Below are 23,606 nucleotides of genomic sequence, written 5' to 3'. Positions count from 1 at the left end.
ATGGGTGCTTGTCCAGGACAGACCTTAAGCTTAGAGGTGCACTTTCTCCCAATGCTGGTGAAGCCCTGCCTCCACCCCTGTCTACCTGTCTGGGAAAATTCTTTCCCTCATCTGGGAGCCGGGTCCGGATCCAAGCTGCTCCCGCTCCCCACTTTCCCTTGAATCCCTAGCAGGCGCTCTGGGCTCTCCCCAGAAACAGCCAATTTCCACATTCCTCTAGGGCATGGCTCTCCTGATAGGAAGAGGCTAGATTTTTCTTTCTTTCCTCAGCTCCCAGCAAAGGTATACATCATCTGTACAGAAAACTGGGCCACGTGAGGTCTGTGTCTTAGGGACCCCTTGGAGCTTGTCTTTTTCCCTTCTAGGTGTTTCTGGAAGGCTAAGGACGTTCTCAGGGCTGGACACGGTCTGTGTAAAACCTCTCCTGCATTAAAGTAACCCAAAGCACAGGCTGAGACTCAAAGACCTGGCAGTGTTTGAGTTGGCTCTGCCTCTGACCTGCTGTGAGACCAGGGACGTGGTCCCCTCCTCTGTCTGAAAGGGAGGGAACTGAGCACACCACACAATGGACTTTAAGTTCTAAACTCCCTGATGCCAGACTCCTTTCACACACTGGAGGAGGCAGAGGGTTCGAGGGCTTGTGAAATCATTAATGACTCCCCTATCAAACTAGTAAACTCTAGTAGGTCAGGACAAGACCCACCTGCTTCACCCAGCACTCACCATGTGCCCTGCAGGGCCAAGTAAACTGCAGGTGTCTGGCACATTTGCCAAATGAATGACTAATACATGAAACAAACATTATGCATAAGCACAACATTCCTAGACTTGGGTCACAGTTGCCTTTCATTCTTGACACTGAAAGCTGACTTCGAACATGAGCATGCAAAACGCCAAGGTTCCCTTGTCTCTTCACATGAAATTCATGTGAGGTTAATCTAAAGCATGAAGACCAAGGATCTCTTTCCCAACATGGATTCATTTAATAAACCTCTCCTGAATGCTGAAGCAAAAAAGGGTAATAGGTACCATAACACTCGCCTCACCTCAAATTCTCTGCCCGAAACTGAGAAATGAAAGCCACCTGGACTCAGAGTCATCCACTCATGACAACCAAAGAGACTTCACTGGAAAGAGCTCACCAACAACCGTTTGAAAATCACCAAGTTTCTTATGGGCTGAGGGATCAGAAACCAAGGCTTTTTACCCCTGGGGGAATCATCAGGTTGAAAGCAAAGGCAGACGACTGATCAGACACCACCTGAAGATTCACGTAGGCAATTAAAAACAAAAATCCCACCTGCTCCTGTTTGGAAGGAGAGAGAGTGTGTGTGTATATGGGGGTACCCTGTCATGCTTGGGCCAATAGTATATCCTAGACATTGCCAAAGAAATTCTACTTAAATTAAAGGAAATATATTCCACAAGAAAGCCTTCTCTTAGGCCACTCTCAAAGCAGTTGGATCCTGCCCACACCTCCTCCTGCCACAGGTTCCTCTTTTTACAGAAGTAATTTAAGAACAAGCACCCAGGCTCAGGAGGAAGGTTTCCCAGAGAAGGAGTGAGTATGGCCTCACTGACAACCATGGAATCCATCAAGACCGTAAAAACAACCCCCAAAGATTCACAGGCCAGGAGGCTTAAGCACCTCAGCAAGGGTGACTTGGTACATATACTGAATAGCCAAACACAGGTAGAGATGGCCTTTAGAACACGTAGCTGCCCACCAGAGATGATGGAAAGGCCTAGCTTAACGTCCCTAGGAAAGAAGGGCAGGTTAAAATTCTTGGCAAGCCCTGAGCAGGTCAGGCTGTAGCTACAGGGATTCTGTAAGCCCTAAACAGACTCAGTAGTGACTACTCTGTGATCTCCCACCTCTTTTATTTTTTAAATAGATTTAGGCTTTCCAAATAAAGTCAGCTATAAATATTGCCAGACTGCCAAAACACAAGAGTGAATTCAAGCAAAACTATCCTCCAAATACAACCTTGGCCTTTACTCCTCCTCCTTATGCTCCCCGAGTTGGGTCAGGCACTCCCTTGCTAGCTGCCTTTCTAGGTTATTCTCTTCAGTTATAAACAGGTAAAGGAGATAGAGCTCAGGAAAATCCAAGATTCTCTTGCCTTCTGGCAAAGTGTGGTCCGTGAGTTGTTGCTACAAGACTCCAAATGGTGCCCGCAGCAACTCGTACTTTTTCAGAAGAAATCCAGACCTCTTCCCAAGATGCCACTAAAACCAACTTCATATGATGAGGCCATTGGGAGCCTTCTGCCTCCATACAGCGTGCTGCGTCCCACAGCCTCTTTGGCACACCAAGTGCCACTCCTGTAGAGAACTGATGGCAAGGCGATCAAAGTTCCTCGTTTAGGAGGCCTTATGCTTATTTATAATGTTGGACTAAGCCTGTAATCTAACACGATGCGCTGCCTGGTGCAGGATGGCGGTGCCGGGCTCCTGCCTGGCTGCTTCTCCCTGCACTCAGTGCACCCCAGCCATGGTTTGCACAGCTCCACCCCGCACCCTCATCTTCAGACACTTGCTTTCCAGTTAAGAACAGACACGGCAAACCCAGAAGCCCTCTGCCTTTCCTTTCCTGCTCAGACGTAACCCAGACCAAGAGGTGAGGGCCGAGTGTATCCTGATCACCACGGACCTGCCCTAAGGAGCCAGGAAATAGGGAAGAGTCTCATCAGACCTGCTGCTACTGCCCTGCTCCAGGATCCCCAAGCTGGGGGCAGGCACCTGTGATGAACTGCCCAGGTTTATCTGTCTGTCAAGAGATGTTTAAAATGTAGAATGTAAGGCCCAATGTGTAGTTCTGAGATAATGCCTAGGATTTAGCTCCTGGCAAAGCTTTAGAATTTTCACTTCACAGATTTTCTGAACTTGTAGGAGAAGATGTGTCTGGACATCCCTCTGCTTCCTGTGGATCCAGCTGACACGGTGAACTGATCATCATGGAGCACCGAGACAGCTCACTGAGGGAACAAAGCTTACACATTCTTTGCCTTTTATGGTCAGAGCAGTACGCCAGACCAACACACTGCAGATGAGCTCTGAGATAAGAGGGTTAGAAATGACAGGGGCTGACAGGGCAATGAACTCTCTACAGGAATTTCACTTTCAAAACAAGCAATATCATAAATATTTCCTCAAGCAATTCATGTAAGAAATACTGATCAAAATGTAAATACTACCAAACTTATTCTCTTCCTTGCTAGGAAGTACTTACATAAGAAAAAACACATTAGTAATAACATCATGGATGGGGTTTAACTTGGAAACCCCTCTCCAGAATCCAGAATCAAGACTTGTATTTCCCTTTATCGTGCCCTGTTGTGCTGTTGGACATATGGTATATAAAAATCACCCCCTGCTCGGCTACCCCCAATTAACAGTCATAAAGGGTTATTATGCACGAAGCAGTTTATGAAGGCCCTGAATAAAGGTGACCTGCTATGCTGAATCTGAGTAGAAGAAGTGCTTCATTGCATGGAGCTTGAGAGTCAGCCAAAGAAGCTGATGGTCATTGGAGTAACCCTCCAGCTGGCCTGGAGCTTACCCAGTGCCAGGAAGGTCCACAGGACCACACTTACAGATCTTGGTCTCTACTTAAACAATTTCATTTGTTCATTCATTCATTCACTTACTCTTTAGAAAATACAACATATAAATTGTATTTGAATTGGTAATAAGAATGCTACCATTTTCTTCAGAGATCAATGTGGGAACAAAACCCATCACTGTCCTGGCAACCTCTCTCAGCCAGTTCCATGCTCCCATGACTTAGTGGGAGCTGTGACATTTCAAACTGATTCATTCTGGGATGTCACAACAGGCTTAGAGCTGCTGAATAAGACACTGTGGAAGATACAAGGAAAAGAAGAATTTGTGGCCTCTCAGCTCCATGACCAAAACACACCAAGAATTTCCCAAAAGGAAAAAATGACAAAATAGCTAGAATTAGAGGAACGTTCTCAGAGCACTGCAACCATCCATCAGAGTCGATGCAAACAGACTTTCTCAACTCGGAACAGCACCACAAAGTGTTTTCAGGGTACTTCTTCCCTCCCAGAGGCCCCTCTACACCAGAGGCAATTAAGACAGATTTGATTGTCATAACAAAAACCCCAATATGACAGGGATTGGCAAAAGCAAGGGAGGAATAAAAAGTTATATTTCCACACACAGACTAATACAAATGAAATAAACCAAAGTAAAAGCAATTTTAGGGCCAGGAAATTTTTCAAGCATTAATGTAATCATAAACCTAAATACATACAATGTCACAGATGTCTATAAAATGACTTAAAAATACTTATCTACAAAGAACAACAAGGCTTACTTACAAATTACTCAGTGGGGTCTCTCATTAGATAAAACCAAAATTCTGAAGACAATCTATAAGTTTTTTCCTCTAGAATTAACCATCAAAAAGGTACGATTTGTTCAAGATCCTCCATAAACTGGCTTTCTCAGGGATCATTTTAATGGAGAGCTGATTATTGATGCTGTGCAAACATCAAAGGCACAGACCAGTCACACCATCTCTCCCTTTGGGCTGAATACTGGGAGTCAAAAATCCTGAAGAGCAGTTGAGAACAGAGTAGAGATGAAAAACTTTTCACACAAAATAACCTTCTCTGATGCTCACTGTGACTCTACTTGCTGGTAGGTCTACCCAAGCAGTCTAGAGTTACTCCTCTGCATTTGGATATAACTCTCTCCATAAGCAATAAAAACACCAATTCCCTTCCATCAGCAAACTAAAAAAGAAGGAAAATCCACGTTTCCCACCTCCAAAAGCCTAAGTACATCACATCCCTCCCACTGGAGGGAGGTGGCTGTGGCAAAATAGAAAAAACTCTGGTGAGTCAGAAAACCCAAGTCTGAGTCCTATTCTGTCACTGCCTGTGGTGTGACCTGGGATGAGACGAGAATGAGAATGATGCTTGTGCTTCAGGGTGGGCCCCAGGCTGGGCTGAGGCCAGCACCTGCTAGGTGTTCAGTGTGAATTAACAGACCTAAGGGGGAGAGAACGATTAGCCTGCTCATATCCTAGTATTTCATGAGCAACACTTTATCTTCCTCATTTACAGGTTAAGATGAGATACGCAGAATAGAATAAAAAAGTATTGTTAGTGAAATGCAAAATCCTTTCAACCAAACATCTGAGTATGTCCTTAAAATTTAGACATTAACTACAAACTTCCTTAAGGAGAGAAAGGTGCTTTGGCACCTTTCTTCTTTAAAGGTCAAGTGTCAAGGCCAGAAAATAAGTCCCCAAATTTTTAAACTAGGTGGCATCATAGTCCAAATCCATCTAGCTATAGGCCCAGAGAGAAAGGAATTTGTCTGCAGAGCAAGTCCAGACCTCAATGGGAACACCCCAAAGTGGAAGGAGTCCCTATTGAAGTATACTATGGCCTTGCCCAGAGATGAACCGAGCTGCCACTGTGCCTGCCACCCCGAAACCAGAGCGCTGGGCTAAGTATCAGGAAAGGACTGGGCACACAAGAGTGACTATGCAGACAGACACATGCAGGGGGACAATCAAACCACCCAGAAGCAGATCACAGACTGTGTGGGGCTGAGGAAGAGAGCTGAGACAGCACATGTGAGGGGCGGGGCACACCAGCTGTAAGGGGTGGGGGGGTTTGCGGGAAGACTTCCTTTGCAAATATTGTGTGACTTAAGATATAAAAGATGAACAGAAATTAACTAGGTAAAGATAAATGGGAGGAGCACTCTAGGCAGGTAGAGAGAAAGGCATCCATAAAGCCGAAGCAGCAACATGGACAACACCACAGAACACAGCAAGAGACCTGGCTGAGGAGCTGCCAGGGGCCAGGCAGGGGTGGGGACGGGAGAGGGGCAAGGAGTTGGGTTCATATTTTAGGAGCAAAGAGAAGCCATTTAAATGTATAAGCAGGGGAATGACAAGTTCTCAAGTCATCACAGGGGTGCCATGGGAAGGCATCATGGGGCCTAAGAGCAAGCAGATGGATCAATAATGAGGCCAGGCGGAAGTGCAGAAGGGAGGGTCGGGGGATGTGTGAGTTTGAAGTAATGTCCATGTACAAGTGGAGACAGAGTCAAGAAAAACCAAGCGGAGAAAAATTGCAATGGCCTAGTGACTAACCAGCTGTGGAAGACAGGGATGGGAGGGCAATCTGGCACAGGTGCAGCCGAAGAACTGAGGGGGCTAGAACAAGAGGAGGCTGACTCGACAGATCAGAGTGGGAACAATCAGGGAGGAACACTGGGTGGGGTCTAGGGTCTGGTTCTGACGACTAGCAATGCCACTCTCTGAGTGAGGTTAAGAAGAGGAAAGGACCGGAAGACAATGGTCTGTCTTGGCCATACAATTGGAAGTGTCTGGGCTAGTGTCGTCAGCAGCTCATAGGTGGTAACTGAATCCTGGAAAAGGTCCAGCATGAGAAAAAGGCGAAGGGCATACGTGTGCAGGACTGAAAAGAGAAAAGCTTCCTGAAGCATAAAACAAGTCGACCAGAACAGCAACAGGTCTACAGAGACTAGAGAAGGAAAACAGGAAGGTGTTTTAACAAAAACAACAACAAAAAAACTCCACACAGTATTAAATGCTACTGAGGGGGGCCAAAATGAGAGAGAACAGAAGACAGAGACTGAGAATGTCCCTGGGGTTTTGAGATTAGACTGCTGGTTGAGGGGCTGCCCACGATGCACAAGGGCAAAGGGACGTGGTGTAGTTGGAAAGGGGCAGTAGAGTGGAAGACGTGCTCATCTTTTCAACATTAGAGTGGCAAGGCAGACTGCGTGCCAAGGACACCCTCAAGCAGCCTGCTGGAGGCTTTTTCCACAAAAAAGAAAGTCAACTGGCCCTAAAGGTCCTGCACGCCAAGGACAGGTGGAAATTAAGGACTTCAGGTGAGGGTACGAAAAGCTGTTGCCCAACATGAAAGTAAAGTTGTTATTTTATAAAAAGAAAAAAATCACATCAATGATAAAAGGCCACAGGGACCAACAGGCGCCAGTGGAGAAATCCAGGAAAGGCCTGGCACAGGCACTGAGGGTCTCATCACGGAACTACCATCGGGGTCAGCGGCTTCTTTATGCAAACGACTTCTAATAAGTCTCTGCCCCACAGAAAAGCTGTGAACAAAAGAAAAGGCCTTGGAGAGCACCTGACACCTCACTCCAGGCATCGTGGAGAAGTGGGTGTATCATCCATAACCACTGTCCAAGTCCCCAAAAGGTTCAGAAGACTGCTGGTAAATTATGTTGAGCTGAAATTTGCAAAGTTAATGTGCTTGAAATTCTCAAAGCAGCTAATGACTGAATTAAGCAGAGAGTTGAGCATCCTTTTTCATCAAGATGTTTAAAGATGAAGAACCTAAATAAAGAGTAGAATAAATAAGGAGGATAAATAAGAATAGAATAAATAAAGAAAAAACTATAGCAGCAGTTGACTGGTGCCATCTTTTCCTTCTTCTTTTTGGTACCTGGGAATGAACCCAGGGGAGTTTACCATTAAGCCACATTTCCCAGTTTCAGCCCTTTTATTTTTTTTAAGACAGGGTCTCACTAAATTGCTCAGGCTGGCCTTAAACTTGTGATCCTCCTGCCTCAGCCTCCCGAGTCATTGGGATTATAGGATTGTGCTACTGTCTCTGGCTGGTACCATCCTTTTTACATGAAGCCTTCCACAGTTTTGAGGACTCATGGATTTTGACTGTATAGGTTTCGTTTTGACTTCTGATAATAAAGGACATTTCTGCCCTAATCACAGAAAAAGATGTTTCTAATCTTATTTCAAGTCCTACATTTTTATATACAGAAAAAGAGATGTAACTTCCAAGATTGCAAAGGATCCCGTCCATCAATTTCACTTTCTCCAAAATCCCTACTTAAAGTGGGAGAAGACCCACCTTAATGATAGGAGGAACATTCATAAAGGTCTTTGCTCAAAATAACACTGGGTCAAACAGACAGTTAGCTACTGGAGTTCAAATTTCTGTAATCTGAACCCTCCTCTCAAAATTATGCTCACTCAAGTCAATGTTATAATAAGTGTCTGCTATTTTCCCACAGCTGTCTCAAATGTAAACAAGATCATTTAAAAACCAGAAGAAAGCCCCATTTGTGTAATTAACTATTCAATATTTACTCCTTCATAAAACAAAGACTTAACTTGGAAAGAGCTATATATGAAAGCTTGATGAAATCCTAGAATGCTTTGAAAAAGAATGAGCCCTCTTGAGGCAGGAATGCACACTGGTAGCAAAGACCCTGAAATGCACACAAACTTCAGTGGACATAAAGACAAGCAGACATCTGCATATACACAACTACTTCTGGAAATGACCCAAAGATTAACCCAAAGACAGGAGCTCAAGGCAGAGATGCTCAAAACGATTACTGAGTATCCAGCCACAGGCATGTAAGCAGCCATTAAATGTTTACAAAGTTTTTGTTAACAAGGGAAAATAATTACATTAAGTAAAATAAATGGAAAACTATTTGCACATTCTAATTTTAGAGGAAAAAATAAAGGAAATATATCAAAAACAGTCACTAGAGCTAGGCGCAGTGGCACACGCCTATAATCCTAGTGTCTTGGGAGGCTGAGGCAGGAGGATTGTGAGTTCAAAGCCAGCCTTAGCAAAAGCTGGGTGCTAACTAAGCAACTCAGAATGCAAAAAAAGGGCTGGGGATGTGGTTCAGTGGCTGAGTGCCTCTGAATTCAATCCGTGGTACCCTCACCCAAAATAGTCACCAGATTATGAAAGAAATCATGATAGTTTTTAAAAAATATTTATTTGCTAACTTTCTTTTGATGAAACAACTGAGTGTTAGGTGAATATGATCAAGGGCCCAGATGTTTTACTTGTATAAGTACTTTTGCACTAATACACTAATATACTCAGTAAGAGGTGTTCCAGGAAGCAGGGATTAATGCTGCCTACATTGGCTAGAGGTGTAGCTCCAGGTACACAGCTTGCCAAGCATGTTCAAGGCCCTGGGTTTGATCCCTAGCAGTCTCAAAAAAAAAAAAAAAAAAAAAGAAAAAGAAAAAGAAAAAGGGGGTTGTGCTAGAGATATGAAAACAATACAGATATGAAAACAGCTTTGAAACCATGTCACTTTTTCATTGTGAAGTCTCAAGTACTGGCAAACCATGTCATTAGGTCATCAAGTATATGAAGTACATTATAATGTGGCTATTCTTACTCCTGGAGTGAAAAGAAATATCCCAAATTTCATACTGGAATAAAGAGCATACACACACACCCTGATACATAAAACCTTCAGATATAAATCTGGAGGGTCAGCAGGGACCAAAATGAATAGAAGGAATCTAAGGATCGGATATAAAGCTGCTAAACTTCCTATTGCAGAACCAAATGCATCAGCTCAAAAAAGTCCCCACACACTGAAAGGAAGTCTGAGGGAAAAAAAGACCCCCCACAACTGTGTAAGGGATAAAAAGACAAAGAGAGCAAGCCTTGGCCTGCTGCATGGGAGAGGAGTGGAGTACAGCCCCCTGCCACCATCGCCAGATAGGTGTGAGCAGATCAACCTGATCCTACAGCTGCCCAGAATGCTGAAAGTGCTGTTGGTCCAGCAGGGAGCACTGGGTGCTAAACAACAGTAGTGTGAAGGACTAGGGGCAATGTGCTGGTGCTACTAAGGCCTCTTAGGCCCCAGGAAACACAGTGGATGATCACTGCAGTTGGCAGATTCCAGTCTTGGTCCTTGTTGACTTTCTTTGTGACCTTGAGCAGCTCACATAAACCTTGAGCTTAGTTTTCTTATCTAACATGAAGATTAGACCACCTGCTTTCATCTGCATCTACTCTAAGAGACAATGAGAGAGTGGCTCTGATCATCATGGGGGAGAGAACTGACTCTAAAGTTGACAAAAAGGAGCTCTCTCTCTCCACCTACTGCCTGTCCCATTATTGAAACAAATGCTTCTAACTATCTGCACCCTGCAGGGAGGTGGGGGATGCTGCCAAAAACAACAGACGGCCATCAGTTTGGTTTAGTACCCCATCAGCTGCAGCCAAAGAATTTCTCAAGTTGTAATAACCACAATGTAAACAAAATATGAAGAGTCTCAAGGCAGTGCTGGATTCTAGATCACTCCCCACTTCCCAGCTGCACTGTCAGAAGCAAAGACTCTACTCTGAATATTCTTTACAGCCAAGTGGGAGGTGCCAAGCTGGGGAGAAAGAGCAGCAGCCCTAAGTTCACTGAGGCCCACCCAGTCCCCAACATCAGAGCAAGAGATGTCACTGGCACAGCTGGAGGGCAGGCCTCTGTAGCAGAGTGGACTCTCTCACACTTATAGAGGTCACTCTGGAATGCTTTCACACAGCCATTTTAATCTCCCTACATAAGATATCGATTCTCTACAAGAAGATTCTTGGGAATTGCTTAATTGATTCAACTTTGGCTACTCCTCTGCGCAAGATATTTTCCTGCTGTTTATTTCATTGAGTCAAGTTTAAACTAAATAATACAAACCTGATGGAAAGTAACCAGATGTCTGGCCTGAATTCTAACATCTCCTCTGGGTCTGAGCTGCTTCACCAATTCAGAAATCAAGCACACGATCTCTCAGGTTCCTTACAACTCCAATAATTCTACAAACAACTTCTCTCACTCCTATTCAAGGCCTCGGTGTCCAGGAGAGAATTAGCACTGACTACTGCAAGGCCACCCTACTGCCCTTGATCTGTGATCACTGATATTTATGGTATCTAGATAAGGCCTTTATGTCAAATGCACCAGTAAGGGACACTCCAGGATGCTTCTGAAAATCCTGCAGCAGACTTAAATAAATGGAAAGACATCTCTTATTCATGGATTGAAAGACTTAAGATTGTTAAAAGGGCAATACTTCCCTAAATGATTTACAGTTCCTATATTAAAATTAAATATACAATCCCTATATTAAAATAATTAAAATATACAATCCCTATATTAAAGTAATTAAAATATACAATCCCTAAATTAAAATTCCAATGGCCATTTTGGTTCTCTTCAAAAATGGAAAAGCTGATGCTCAATGTTTATATGGAATCACAAGAGATCCCAAGTAGCCAAAACAACACTGAAAAGAACACAGTGTGGAGATTCGATTTAAAACTTGCTACAAAGCTATAGTGATTGACTGTGGTACCATCACAGGACTAGAGACATGGTCAATGGTACAGAATGGAACAGACCAGAAACAAACCAACTCATTATTGACAAGGATGCCCAGAATTCTACTGAAGGAAAAAATAGTCTCTTCAACAAATCCTGCTGGGGTAGATGGATGACTACATGCAAAAAAGTGAAGTTGGCCCCCCTATCTCACAACATACACAAAATAAACTAAAAAATGGATCAACAATCTAAATGTGAGAGTTCAAACAATAAAGCTCTTAGACAAAAATAATACAGAAATAAAACTTCATGACCTGGATTTAGCAATGGGTTTCTTAGATGTGACACTGAAGTCAAGAGCAACAAAAGAAAAAATAGATATACTGGAACTCACCCCCACCTCCTGAAAAAAAAAAAAAAAAAACCCTTAAACTTTTGTATGTCAAAGGACAGTATTAAGAAAGGGAGGTGAGGATACAGCCTAGCTGCAGAGCAGGGGCATGTGCAAGGCACCAATATAAGAATGGATGGATAGATTGGGTGGGGGGAGGGGAGGCATGCAGGCAGAAAGAAAGAAAGAAAAAAAACTACAGAACAAGAGAAAATATATGCAAACCATCTCTCTGATAAGGACATAGTATCCAGAATACTTAAAGAACTCTTAAAAGTCAAATAAAAACAATTTAAAAATGGGCAAAGGACTTGAATATTCTCCAATGAAGATACAAATGGTCAACAAGCACATGTAAAGATGCTCAGGGCCATTAATAATTAGGGAAATGAAAATCGAAATCACCATGAGATATCATTTCACATTTATTAGATTGGCTGGAATAAAAAGACAGTAGGTGTTGGTGAGGATGTGGAGAAATTGGTAGCCCTGTACATTGTTGATGGTAATATAAAATGATGCAGCTATTGTAGAAAACAAGTTCCTCAAAAAGTTAAACATATGATCCAGGGACTCCACTACTAGATACACATGCCCAAGAGAAATAAAAACATATCCATACAAAAACTTGTATATAACTGTCTACAACAGCAATATTCCTAATAACCAAAAAATAGAAGGAATTCAAATATCTAAGATAGACTGTGTCAGATACATGTAACAATTGATTCTTACTCTAATAATAATTATTAATCAGCCATAAATAGGAATGAAGTATTGATACATGCTATACCATGAATAAAATTAAAACATTCTTTCATTTAAAGAAGCCACACAGAATTAGATAAAATATCCAGGACAGGCAAATCCATCAAGACAGAAAGTGGTGCCACCAGCTGGGAGAAGTGAGGCATGAGGAGTCACTGCTTAATGGAATGGGGTTTTCATCTGGGGTGATAAAAGTGTTTGGGAACTTTACAGTTGGTAGTTGCACAGTATTGTAAACGTGCAAAATGCCAATGAAATCAACATTTTTTAAAATGGCTAATTTCATATAAATTTCATCTCAACCAACAAATGTGCTGCTACATACCCAGAGCTCTTCCCTGTGTGGCATGTAACCTATGTGCCTGACAGTGCAGCATGTGTACTACAGAAAGGATGCCCCCTTCCAGTTCTAGACCACTGACAGATGCAAGACCTAAATACAAAGAACTGATGTTGAGGAGGTAAAATTGCAGGTACCTGTTTTTATCTTTAATGCTTGTACAAATAGGTCTCTTTCTCATACACACATACACATACTCTTTCTTATTCTGATGGCTCCGATGAATATACCCCTATCACGCTTTATCCAAAAAGACAAGATAGAAAGTCTCTTCAATCTAGTCAGAATAAGTCTTGTGGGCTTTAGAAGTCACTTGTGGTAACAGACCCGACAACAACAAACCTTTCCTTCTTCTAAGCAGTGACATTTCGAGGTTTTTCTGGCATCTTTGACCTCTACCTTTTTTAATGGACACTTTTTCAGAGCTTCACATTCCTTAGCCTCAGCTCTGGGTGGCCACACACACTTCCTTCCACGTGCCTCCATTTCTAAGTTTCCTCACGTTCATGACAAAGCATTGCAGACCTTCAGCTTTCCCTCTAACCTTACCTAGAATTTAAGGGAAGGCAGTAGGCCAATGTCAACCATGACGCCCAGAGGCAAGAGAGGAGGGTCTAAAAAATTATCAGCTCAAAATGAACCATGATTCTACTTAAAGGAAAGAAGTAGCACAAAGAAGAAAACCCAGAGGAATTTCTATCAAACAGCCACTTTTCTTTCCTAACATGGTCTTTACAACCAAAAATTAGATCAGATATGTTAAAACCACTCAATGAAACCTAAAAATAACTTTTTCTTTATCGGAAAAGTCACAACAAATGATGGATTTCAGTCATAGAACAAGTATTTATTGAGGAACAAATATGTTCCTGGCACTATGAGAGCAGTCAAAGAGCACACAGTCTAGCACACTTTGGAAGCCTTGCTGAAGGCATATGGTATTCAAGAGCAGCCCATGCATTTGATAATTCACCTAAACATCTCATCAAATTAAAATATTCTTAGCATTTTTCTTGGTCTATTTTAATTAAGACACAATGAGGTAGAATATTCTCCTTCCTTATAACACTTCTCATATTCTGTTATGGCCTTGTTTGCTGCAGTGTCCCCTAGTGGGACAGGGCTTTGAGCAGAGGAGTACAGCTTGCTCCTCTCTGTCCACCATGACTAACAGGCACAGTTGACTCTATGAAAGCACATGCAGTCCCTTAAAGACAGAGACCCTCGTTCCTGCTGGCATCTCCAGCACCTCCTTCCCTCACCTTGTCTTTATCTTTCTTCAAAAACTTAACTTGACTAGTCCAGAGGCTCCCCTTTATAAATATAATTCCTTTCTAACAATTGCTATTTCCTTTTACAAGAAAAGTTTTAATGCCCAACAGGATGTCTGAATTTACCTTCAGCCACAATCAGAATTGTTATTTGTATTCTTAATTTCACTACAAATAATCAGTTGGTTTTGGTTTTATATTCACCTAGGCTGTTTATACCAAAATATGATTTCCTTGAAACATAATCTCTTCCTTTGAGCCCTAACTGCCCCTCCTAGATCCTAGGCTCTGAATCAGCATATTCCCTACCTTGAAGTTTAGGACTCACTAAATATCTAGCACAATATTTTCAAGTGAAAGCAGAAAAGAGATGCTTATTACATGAAGCAGGATATAAACTTAAAAAGAAAATACAAACAAGCCCAAGTGTTAACAAATTAGAACTTCTGGGGGGAAAAGCATGCCAAATGAATTGCTTTTCCAAAGAATTCCATTATTTACATCCTGAGGACAATAAAAGGATTAAAAAGAAAATATTTAACTCATTAGTTTTAAAATAAGGACTGGCTGTGTTACAAAAATAAAGGTTAAAAATACAGATATATCTTATGTACTCTCCCCATCAATAAGAGATTTTGGAGGATTTGGAGAAATTCAGAGTATTAATGCATCTTTCAAGTTGCATGTCAGGTTTCACCATCACTTCAAGGATGTATAGAATAAAACCAGTCTATTACAAACACATGAGAGAGAATCTCAGCTTTTGCAGGGCAGGCTGTTCATGATTTTAGTAAGCATGGACAAAGAACCACCAGCTCTTGTCGTCTTGTAGTTTAGCTAGTCATTTGCACATTTCACTCTGCTTTTACTATGGCTCTGCCCAAATGGCTGAGAGACAGTTTGGTAGGAGAACTCTTAATTCAGACTCTGTGCTTTGCAGTGCTGGGACCTTCCTGTTCTGCTAAAGGACCAGGATTCCAATGTCATTCCACAGCATGAACTAGCAGAGGGACATGGGCTAAAAGGCTACAGAACAGACCCAAATCTCTGATCCATTTCTGTGTCTCATATGACACCATCAAACCACTGGTTCTACAGAAACCAAAATGATTCCCCAAGAAGTCGACAGGAAAGTGCAACTATGTGTTGAGAGTAGGGGGTGGGGGCAGGGGGCAGAACAAAGAGTTAACTAGCTCTACCAACAGTCTCCTTCTCAAAGACTCTGTCCTCTATGGTAGCTTGCCACGTTCCACCCAATAACAGCTGCTCATGATAATCAATGTCTGACAGATCAGAGAAAGCCCTTAATGTGTCGCCAAGGGGCAGTTCAACAGATGGCATGGTGACTTACAACCAGAATCATTAATTACACTCTCTGATTAGTCCCAGGGCACAGTGCTGAAAATGCTTTCTCAGTGAAAGATGAGCATTTCAGATAAATGACCGTCTGGTACTGCCTGCAAAACTCCCTTTAGGATTTCTGGTCAGCGCCAATTTTTCTACATTTTTACAGTTGTTTCCCACCTTCCATGTTCAGGTTGGCTAGGGATATGGAGTCCCCACCATCACCGGCCATCTCAGCTCCCACAAGCACTGCAGGTTAGGATATGGTGAAAAGTGCCACCACTCATTCCCCTCTCAAGCCAGCTGACTGTGGGTTAAGAAATATAGTCAGCACTAGCTCCATGTCCCCTCCCTGAGTGCCAGGGAACATGAAGGGGTGGGCTGGCTTTCCCTCTCCCTCATCTCCTGAGTGGGCTCTTAGAATATAATGTGACTGGTTTTCCAACTCAGAACTGTCCTCCCTTCACAGAACCATTGACCACAGCTCTTTTCTATGTATCTTAAAAAGAGAAAAGTAGACACTCCTAACAGAAAGGAGGCCTAGCAGCTTAAGGCAACAAAATAATCCCCAAATGTCCACACTGCTGACTTTGTTATCCCATGGGACTAGGTACTGTGTACTTAATTAAGAAGCCAAATAAGTGCATAGTGAGGAAACGCTTCTCAACTTGCTCCCGAGGGCACCCAGACTTATGCCTTTGGCCCAGGGTAGAAATGAGTTCCTTTTTGACAGTTTGAGAATCTAGCTCCAGATACATTACAGAAGCCAGGTGTAATTACTGTGGCACACCTATAATCCCTGTGATACAGGAGGCTGAGGCAGGAGGATTGCAAGTTTGAGACCAGTCTTGGCAACTTAGACACCCTGTCTCAAAATAAAAGGGTCTGGGGATGTAGCTCAGTGGTAGAGCACCCCTGGTTCCAATCTTTAGTACCATAAAAACTAAAAAACAAACAAAACAAAAAATTACTGTGAAATTTTAGAACTGACATAGACAGCATGGAAGCAGATAATGTATTTGCCTTAGCAGAGATATAAGAAATAAACCCCAAAATTACCAAAATAAAAAAAAATTAAAGCATTTCCTAAATATCACCAAATAAATATTCTTTGATTTTGCTGACCATTTCTGTACTTTGATTTTTTTTTTTTTTAAATAAGGTTAAACTAAAGTAATATTAAGGTCCTAAATGCTGTCATGAAGAATTGACTGTTTTCTATAATCCAATTAGTTCTTTCCTGGACACATGAAAACATGACTTTGATTTTTAAGTAGGTTTAAATAATGGATGTTCCCATCATTTTTTTTCCCTGGTTATCTTGGATTAAACCCAGGGGTGCTATACCCCCAGCCCTTTTTAATTTTTATTTAGAGGCAGGGGCTTGCTAAGTTGCCCAGGCTAGCCTTGAACTTGTGATCCTCCCGCCTCAGTCTCCCAAGTAGCTAGGATTACAGGCATGTGCCACAGCACCTAGCCATCTTACAAATTTTTAAAAGATAAAAATGTTAACTAAGACATTTTAAAAAAAGAAAAAAGAAAAACACCCTCCCTACAGGAAGGGAGCCTCAGGCAGCCTGGGTCTGCTTTGCAATGTACTCACTTCTAGCTTTTTCTCCTTTTCTGACAGCACGTCTTTCTGGTTCTGGGTGTACTCCACGAGCATCCGAGCCAGCTGGCGCCTGTCTTCCAGTTCCGCCGCGAGGCGCCCGTTATATTCTGCTAGTAACAGACATGCTTCATCTACTGTTTTTGAAAGACGTTCAGCTGCCTCTTTGTCTGAGTAAAAATGAGACCAAAAAATAGAAACAATAGAAATCACACAGGTACAACTGCAAACATTTCTGAGGGGAGATTTGCAGTTTCTCTCCCATTATGGATTCCAAAAATAAGCCAGAACCTATGGACAAACAATGAGCTGGCTGGCAAGAAACCCAAAGGCTCTGTCTGACTCTGTCAACAAGACAGGACATTCCTGAATCACCTGAAGGGAGGCAACTATGCAGGGGAGAAATCTGGCAACGATGTTTGAATGCCCATTCCTACAAAAGCTCTCTGAACAAAATAAGCAAAAATATAATTAAGGTCACCCATGAAATACTTTTTCCTCATCTGAGAAGTTCAAGGGCTTTTGCCTATGTTTTTCATTAAATATTCTTTTTATATCCCTCTGAAATAAAAAAAAAACACTCATTGTTTCAGTGTGGAAACAGACAAAATATGATCAATGAGAATTCAATATGTGGTCATCTGAGAGGTTCAATGTGGTCAGCTGAGTTGGGCCTTAAAGTCAGATCTCTAAACCTACCTCTTCAGCTATGAAAACCTGAAGCCTGAACTCTTTTCCTGCATTCTGCAAAATAAAGGTTCTGATAAGGAGCAGAGGCTTTCAAATGTTTTTGAACATGACCCACCATAGAAATATATTTTATGTAAACACATAGAAAAATAAACATTTCTTAAGACAGTACTTACAATTACTTTGTGCCAAGTGTTCTTTCATTCTATTCCGCTTTTTAAAAAGGGTTGGTCATTACCTACTGGACAGACTTCATGTCCAATAAACGGCTCCCAACCCATGCTTTGTGGAGGGGGAAGAAACAAACCTGTCCTGAGCAATAAGAAAGGGTATCTTTGGTAAGAAGTGGAACAGAGACTCAATGCAAGGAAATGAGAAGAAACAAAAGGAAGATTTGTATTTATAAAGAACTGCTGTAATTAATTATGTGTGGTGAGATTAGGACTTGAAATGTGTTACTTCTTATTCTTAAAAGACCTTTAAAGATCAAAACAGTAGGTAAATGCTTTGAAATAAAAAGCTCTAGACTCCAACAGTTCCATGAGACAACTAAAAAGTGAGTTCCTGGTGATACATATCTGTCACAGGCTGTCCGAGGTGAGAGACCTTGGCATTCTTCGGGTAACTGAGATTTAAGAATTTGTACCATCATATCTGTTTGGCAAACAGCATACATGCCTCCTTAACATGAATACTGGGAGGTGAACTGGTGAGGCGTTCCCAACTGGGCCTGATGCCAAGATCAGACACTTCTACCTCCTCAGGGATAAGGAACAAAAGGATGTTCTGGGTGAAGGGAAAGAGTGAGCAAAACAGGGCCCAAAGAAAGGTCTCCATCATGGAGGGCAGAGAGGACTAGGACTCTTCTTCCACATCAGTGAGGATGGTCTGGGAACAAGCTGTTGAGGACAACAGGCAGGCTAGTTTTAACATTATCATTGCTTGATTAACTGACTTTTTTTTTTTTTTTTTAGTGGTTAATTCATTAAGATGTTTTAGTGCCTGGGGAAAACAACAAGGGAATCACTTTTAAGATTTAAGATTTTTTAAAAAAATCAATTCTCACCCTCAAGAACCGCACAAAGGAAATAAATCATTTGCCCAAACAACTGCAACTCAGAAAAATAACTTTTTATTGTTTAAGGAGTCATAAAAAATTGTAGTCCAAATGTAGAAGCAAGATCTAGCTTCGGGGACTTACCTGTGACTGTGCTCTGGCACCTTGCCCTCCCTAGCGAGCCAGATGAGCACTTGTGAGGCTCTGTGGCCACCCTCCACTTGTGCATGGACACCACATACCTCCCAAGCTGATGCAAAGACTGTGTGACACTCCTGTATTTCCCTGCCTAATGGATTCCTCTCCCCTTTCTGAAGCATTACTATCAGCATATCAATGGACAGTGTGTGTTCTAGCCACTCTCCAGCCACTGCCCACTTCCCCAGTCCTCTTTCACAGAAAATTCAAAGGTTGTCTCTACCCCTGTAACTACCCACTCTCCTCCTACACCACTAAATCCACTCCAATCAGGACCCCCCCACCCCATATTGTGGATGGAACCCAGGGGTGCCTTATCATTTAACTACATCCTCTTCTTTTTTGCTTTGTATTTTGGGACAGGGTCTTGCTAAGTAGCAGAGGCCAGCCTTAAACTTGCAACCCTTCTGCCTCAGTCTTCCAAACTGCTAGGATTATAGGTGTGCACTACTGCAACCAGGCTTTAAAACCCGTCAAATCCTGTGTGTTCAATCTCTCAACCAGCCGAACAAATACCTGAGCTCTTACCGAGTGCAGTGGTTCTCAGAGACAGCAGGTGACAAAGAGGACAAAAACTCTGCCCTCCAGGTAGGAAGAGAAACAACACATAATACTGTATGCAGAAGGGAAAGAATGGGTCACTGGGGTGGGGCAGGGGACACAATTTTCAATAAGGTGGTCAGGGTAAGCATCACTAAAGGCCTGAAGGAAAGGGACACCAAGGAACAGCTAATAAAAGGCTCTGAGAGGGGAGGGTACCTGGGAAGGAGCCCAGAGGACTGCAAGGGGAAAGTGCTCAAAGTCCACAAGACAATAGGTCCAGACTGTGGGGCAATAAAAGCCTCCGGCTCCTACTGTAAGTGATGAGCAGAGTCCTTGGGATTTTCTGAGCATAGGGTGACACGATTCGACTTTTGTTTAAGAGGACCATTCTGTTTACTATGTTGAGAATGGGATGAAGGTCAAGGATGGAAGAAGTGAGAAGACTGGGAAGGAGGCTACTGCAATAATTCCAGTGAGGATGGTGGTGACTTGTGCCAGGTAGCAGCAGAGTCGCTGACAAGATATCAGGTACTGGTTTTGGTCCCAGTCAATGGGAATAAGGAGTGGGCCCCACTGAGATGTGAAGACCATGAGAGAAATAAGATTCAGAGACCAGTTTGGGGCAGGTTAAGTTTAAAATGCCTATAAAGACATCTACTAAAACTGAGCAGGAGGTTGTATGTACAGGTCTCAAGTTCAAAGGGAAGGTCAACACTGGAGATGTAAATTAGGGGACATCAGTACGAAAGTATCTAAATTCTTGAGACTAAGTGAACAACTGCCATTGAAATTAACTGCAGAGGGGTAAGTACTTAACACTAGATGAACAAGGAGAAGGGAAGAAACAAGCAAGGAGGGAAAAGACTCAGTCAGAGGGAAGGGAGGAAAGCTAGAAGAATGTGGGGTCTAAAATGACTACTGCTGCTAAAACCAATTATTACCAGGACCTCTTCCTCCATCTCTAAAACCGCATTCCTGCAATCTCTATCTCCTCATCTGACTTCTACTTTCCCACCCTGTGATTGCATGGGGGCCCACCTGGATAACCCAGGACACTGTTCCCATCTGCAATGTCTTTTTTGCTACATGTGATAACATTCACAGGTTTTAGGGATTAGGACTCAGACATTTTGGAAGGACTATTAGTCTATCTATGAAACCAAGTAAAGAAAAGTATTTTCAGTAAGAGGAAACAATGTACTGGGCTGAATGCTACTAAGGAAAGTTAAGGTAAGGGCAGGGAATATACTACAGAACACGGCAGAAGGCAGGCATCACAACTCTGACAAGGGCAGGTTCAACGGAGTGGAATCAGAGGAAAATGGGAGGGTAGGACGTGGGGACAGCAGAAGCAATCCAGTCAGGGGGTTATGCTGAAAAGAGCAAAGAAATGAGGAAGTAACTAGAGAAAGATATGGGATCAAGGAAAACAACTTTCCCATGTCAGGGCTGGGATTGTGGCTCAGTGGTAGAGTGCTCGCTGAGCACATGGGAGGCCCTGGGTTCGATCCTCAGCACCACATAAAAATAAATAAATAAAATAAACAAAAAACTTTCCCATGTGGAAAAATACAAAACACTATGGGGCTGAGGCTCTAGCTTGTTGGTAGAATGCATACTTAGCATACTGAAAGCCTGGGGTTCAGTTCAATCCCTAGTGCGCCCACACACAAACGGCTGTATGTTATTCAGAATGATCCAGTTAGGGGGTGGGGGCATGAAGAAGAAAAAGGGAACATGGGTGGCGCAATGTCCCTGAGTGAGTAAGGAGGAGCAGATCTAACACACAAGGGGATCGGCAGGTTTGGAAAACAGATGTTAATCCAGAGAAATAAGAGGAAGTCGGCCTAGATGTGTAATTTACTTTTCCCAGCTATGTTCAGCTGCACAGGTGTAGGAATGGAGCAGATAAAGAGCTGGATTTAAGGATGTGACTGCCAGTGGGTAAGGGAAGGGAAAATGAGGAGCTATTGTTTAATGAGTATAGAATTTCAGTTTCTTAAGATGAAAATATTTCTGGAAACCGGCTGCACAGAAATGTAAAAGTACATAACACTACTAAACTGTATACTTTTACATGAATTTTTATCATAATTAAAAATCCTAACAGGCTAAGGGTGCTGTCACCCTGGGGACTCGGGAGCCTGCAAGTTTGAGGCCAATCTTAGCAAAATAATGAGATCTGTCAATATATAAGGGTGCTGGGCAAGGTGGCATCAAAAGCTCAGGAGGCCGAAGCAGAAGGATCACAAGTTCAAAGCCAGCCTTAGCAATTTAGTGAGGCCCTAGGCAACTTAGTGAGACCTTGTCTCAAAATAAAATATAAAACAGGGACAGAGATTTGACTAAGTGGTTGAGTACCCCAGGTTCAATCCCTGACATCAAAATAAATAAATAAAAATTTTAAAAAGTTAAAATAAAAATTAAATGAAAAAGGCCAGGAATTAAACTCAGTGGTAGAGTGTCTTTGGGTTCAATCCCTGGTAGAGGAAATAAATAAATAAATATTTAAAAAACCAAATTAGGCTAACAGTGCAACTCCTTGATAGAGGACTTGCCTCACATGCAGGGTGTGACCCCAGCACTGAGACAAAAAGAATGAGGTGGGCCACGGAATAATAATTCTTTAAAAGTTGGAGTTAACCATTTTAGGGGATTTTACAGTGAAGGAGGAAAGAACAACAGATGCTGAAGGTGTGTGTGAGAGAGGACAAAGACTAAGCTGAGTACAGACAATGAGGACTCAAAGGCTAGAAGGAGGTGCAGTATCAACAGACCAAGTGTCCTCCCAGCAAGGCTGAGTTGGTGGAGCTTGGGAAGCAGACCGAGGGAGTGCAAATGCTTCTCAAGTGACTCCAAAGGCCTCTGCGCTGTGCTATGTGCTCTAAGCACATCTGGCCTCGAGGGTTTTCCACACTCTGTTCCATTTGCGTGGTGGAACTTTCTTCCCTCAGACAGCACCTCTGTTTGGTACCTTATTTAGAGTGCCCACAGGTGTGGCATGCCAGCACTTCTGCAATAATTCTTGGAATCAGTACTGACTATTTCAAGAGCTTCTTTGTTGAGCATGTGAGCTGTTCACAAATCCCAAGGTAGCAGAGCACCCAGTATCACATGGAAAGTGACATACACATGTCTTAGGGTTTGATGCTCTGTAGAGGGACTACACATAGGTTCCTCTTCTCTCCTCTTTCATCCACACTCCACTTTCTCACCTGTTATTTTTTCCAACAGAGAAACATCCTGCACTTCCTGAGGCAAAGAAGCAATTTTCTGTCGAACAGTAGCATCCCCTGATGCAGCATTTTCCAGATCCTGCAAAGCTTTGATCAGTTCCTCAGTCTATAAAATAAAAATAGAAACAACACTGTAGTGTACAGACATATGAATTTTAAAGAAAATTAGCTGGAGTTAAATTAAGTGAAGGAAAATTTTAAAAATGGTCATTTCTGGTCTTTGAAAACATAATTCTTAGTTCCAGAGCTTAACAGAAGTCAATGACAGTCTAAAAGAATGTACAAAATCAATTTTTCTAGTTCTCTAGTAGGACACAAATGAAATGTTGCAAAACTCTTTAAGGTATATATATCTCAACTGTTCAACAATTGTGCGTTGACTAATTAAATTGAGTTTGCTTTACAAAATGATCACCACTCCCCAAATTAAAAGAGTCAAACTCACTAACTATAAACAACGGTGAGAGGCAAAAAGAAAAGCAAACCAATAAGTATTCTGTGTGTATTAAAAGGAGTTTATTAAATTGTCAGAAAAGAGAATACTGACAGGTAAGCTAGTCCATAATGACCTAAGAGTAGCTTACTCTGCACAGAGTGCTAAATGACCACAAAGCTGATAATTCAGGTTGCTCTCTTTAAAGTTTTTGGATGCAAAGGTATGTCACCTAACGCCATTTCATTTAATCATTTTAACAAGACACAAGCCCATTTACATAAGCTTTGAATTCACCTACGTGTAATAAAAGCTGATTTAGACAAAATAAGAGGGGCATGGGCAAGACAGACCTGGATTCAAATTAAGACACTGGGCAAGTTACTAAAACTCGGTCATTTTGAGTCTCATTCTCAAGAGCTATAAAATAGATGAAATAAAACAACCAAAGAATTCATAAACTGACATGTTTTATGAAAGCCCAAATAATGCAAACACATGGTTAAAGGCAAACTCCCTGTTTTAACATTTAAATTGGCTATAGTATAAAAGTTTACTCTCAGCACACAAACTGTTCTAGCTATGAA

At 42.2% G+C, this 23,606-nt stretch overlaps 1 protein-coding gene across 3 annotated transcripts in view; it reads right to left on the bottom strand.

Moving 5' to 3' along the window:
• Window positions 1-23,606, bottom strand: part of Rprd1b (regulation of nuclear pre-mRNA domain containing 1B) — a 50,400-nt gene that overhangs the window by 3,271 nt on the left and 23,523 nt on the right. For 2 of the 3 annotated variants that reach the window (XM_005329847.5, XM_005329848.5), the window contains exons 5-6: window positions 22,566-22,692; window positions 16,857-17,032 (exon numbers count right to left, since the gene is read on the bottom strand). In XM_005329847.5, the coding sequence (XP_005329904.1) occupies window positions 16,857-17,032; window positions 22,566-22,692 (303 nt within the window). The remainder of the gene's footprint in view (window positions 1-16,856; window positions 17,033-22,565; window positions 22,693-23,606) is intronic. The other variant, XM_078051767.1, reaches the window with a different exon arrangement.

This window comes from Ictidomys tridecemlineatus, chromosome 5 (genome assembly GCF_052094955.1).
Source record: "Ictidomys tridecemlineatus isolate mIctTri1 chromosome 5, mIctTri1.hap1, whole genome shotgun sequence".
Classification (NCBI taxonomy): Eukaryota; Metazoa; Chordata; class Mammalia; order Rodentia; family Sciuridae; genus Ictidomys; species Ictidomys tridecemlineatus.
The sequence above is the reverse complement of the archived record's forward strand: the minus strand, read 5'-3'. Positions and strand labels throughout refer to the sequence as shown.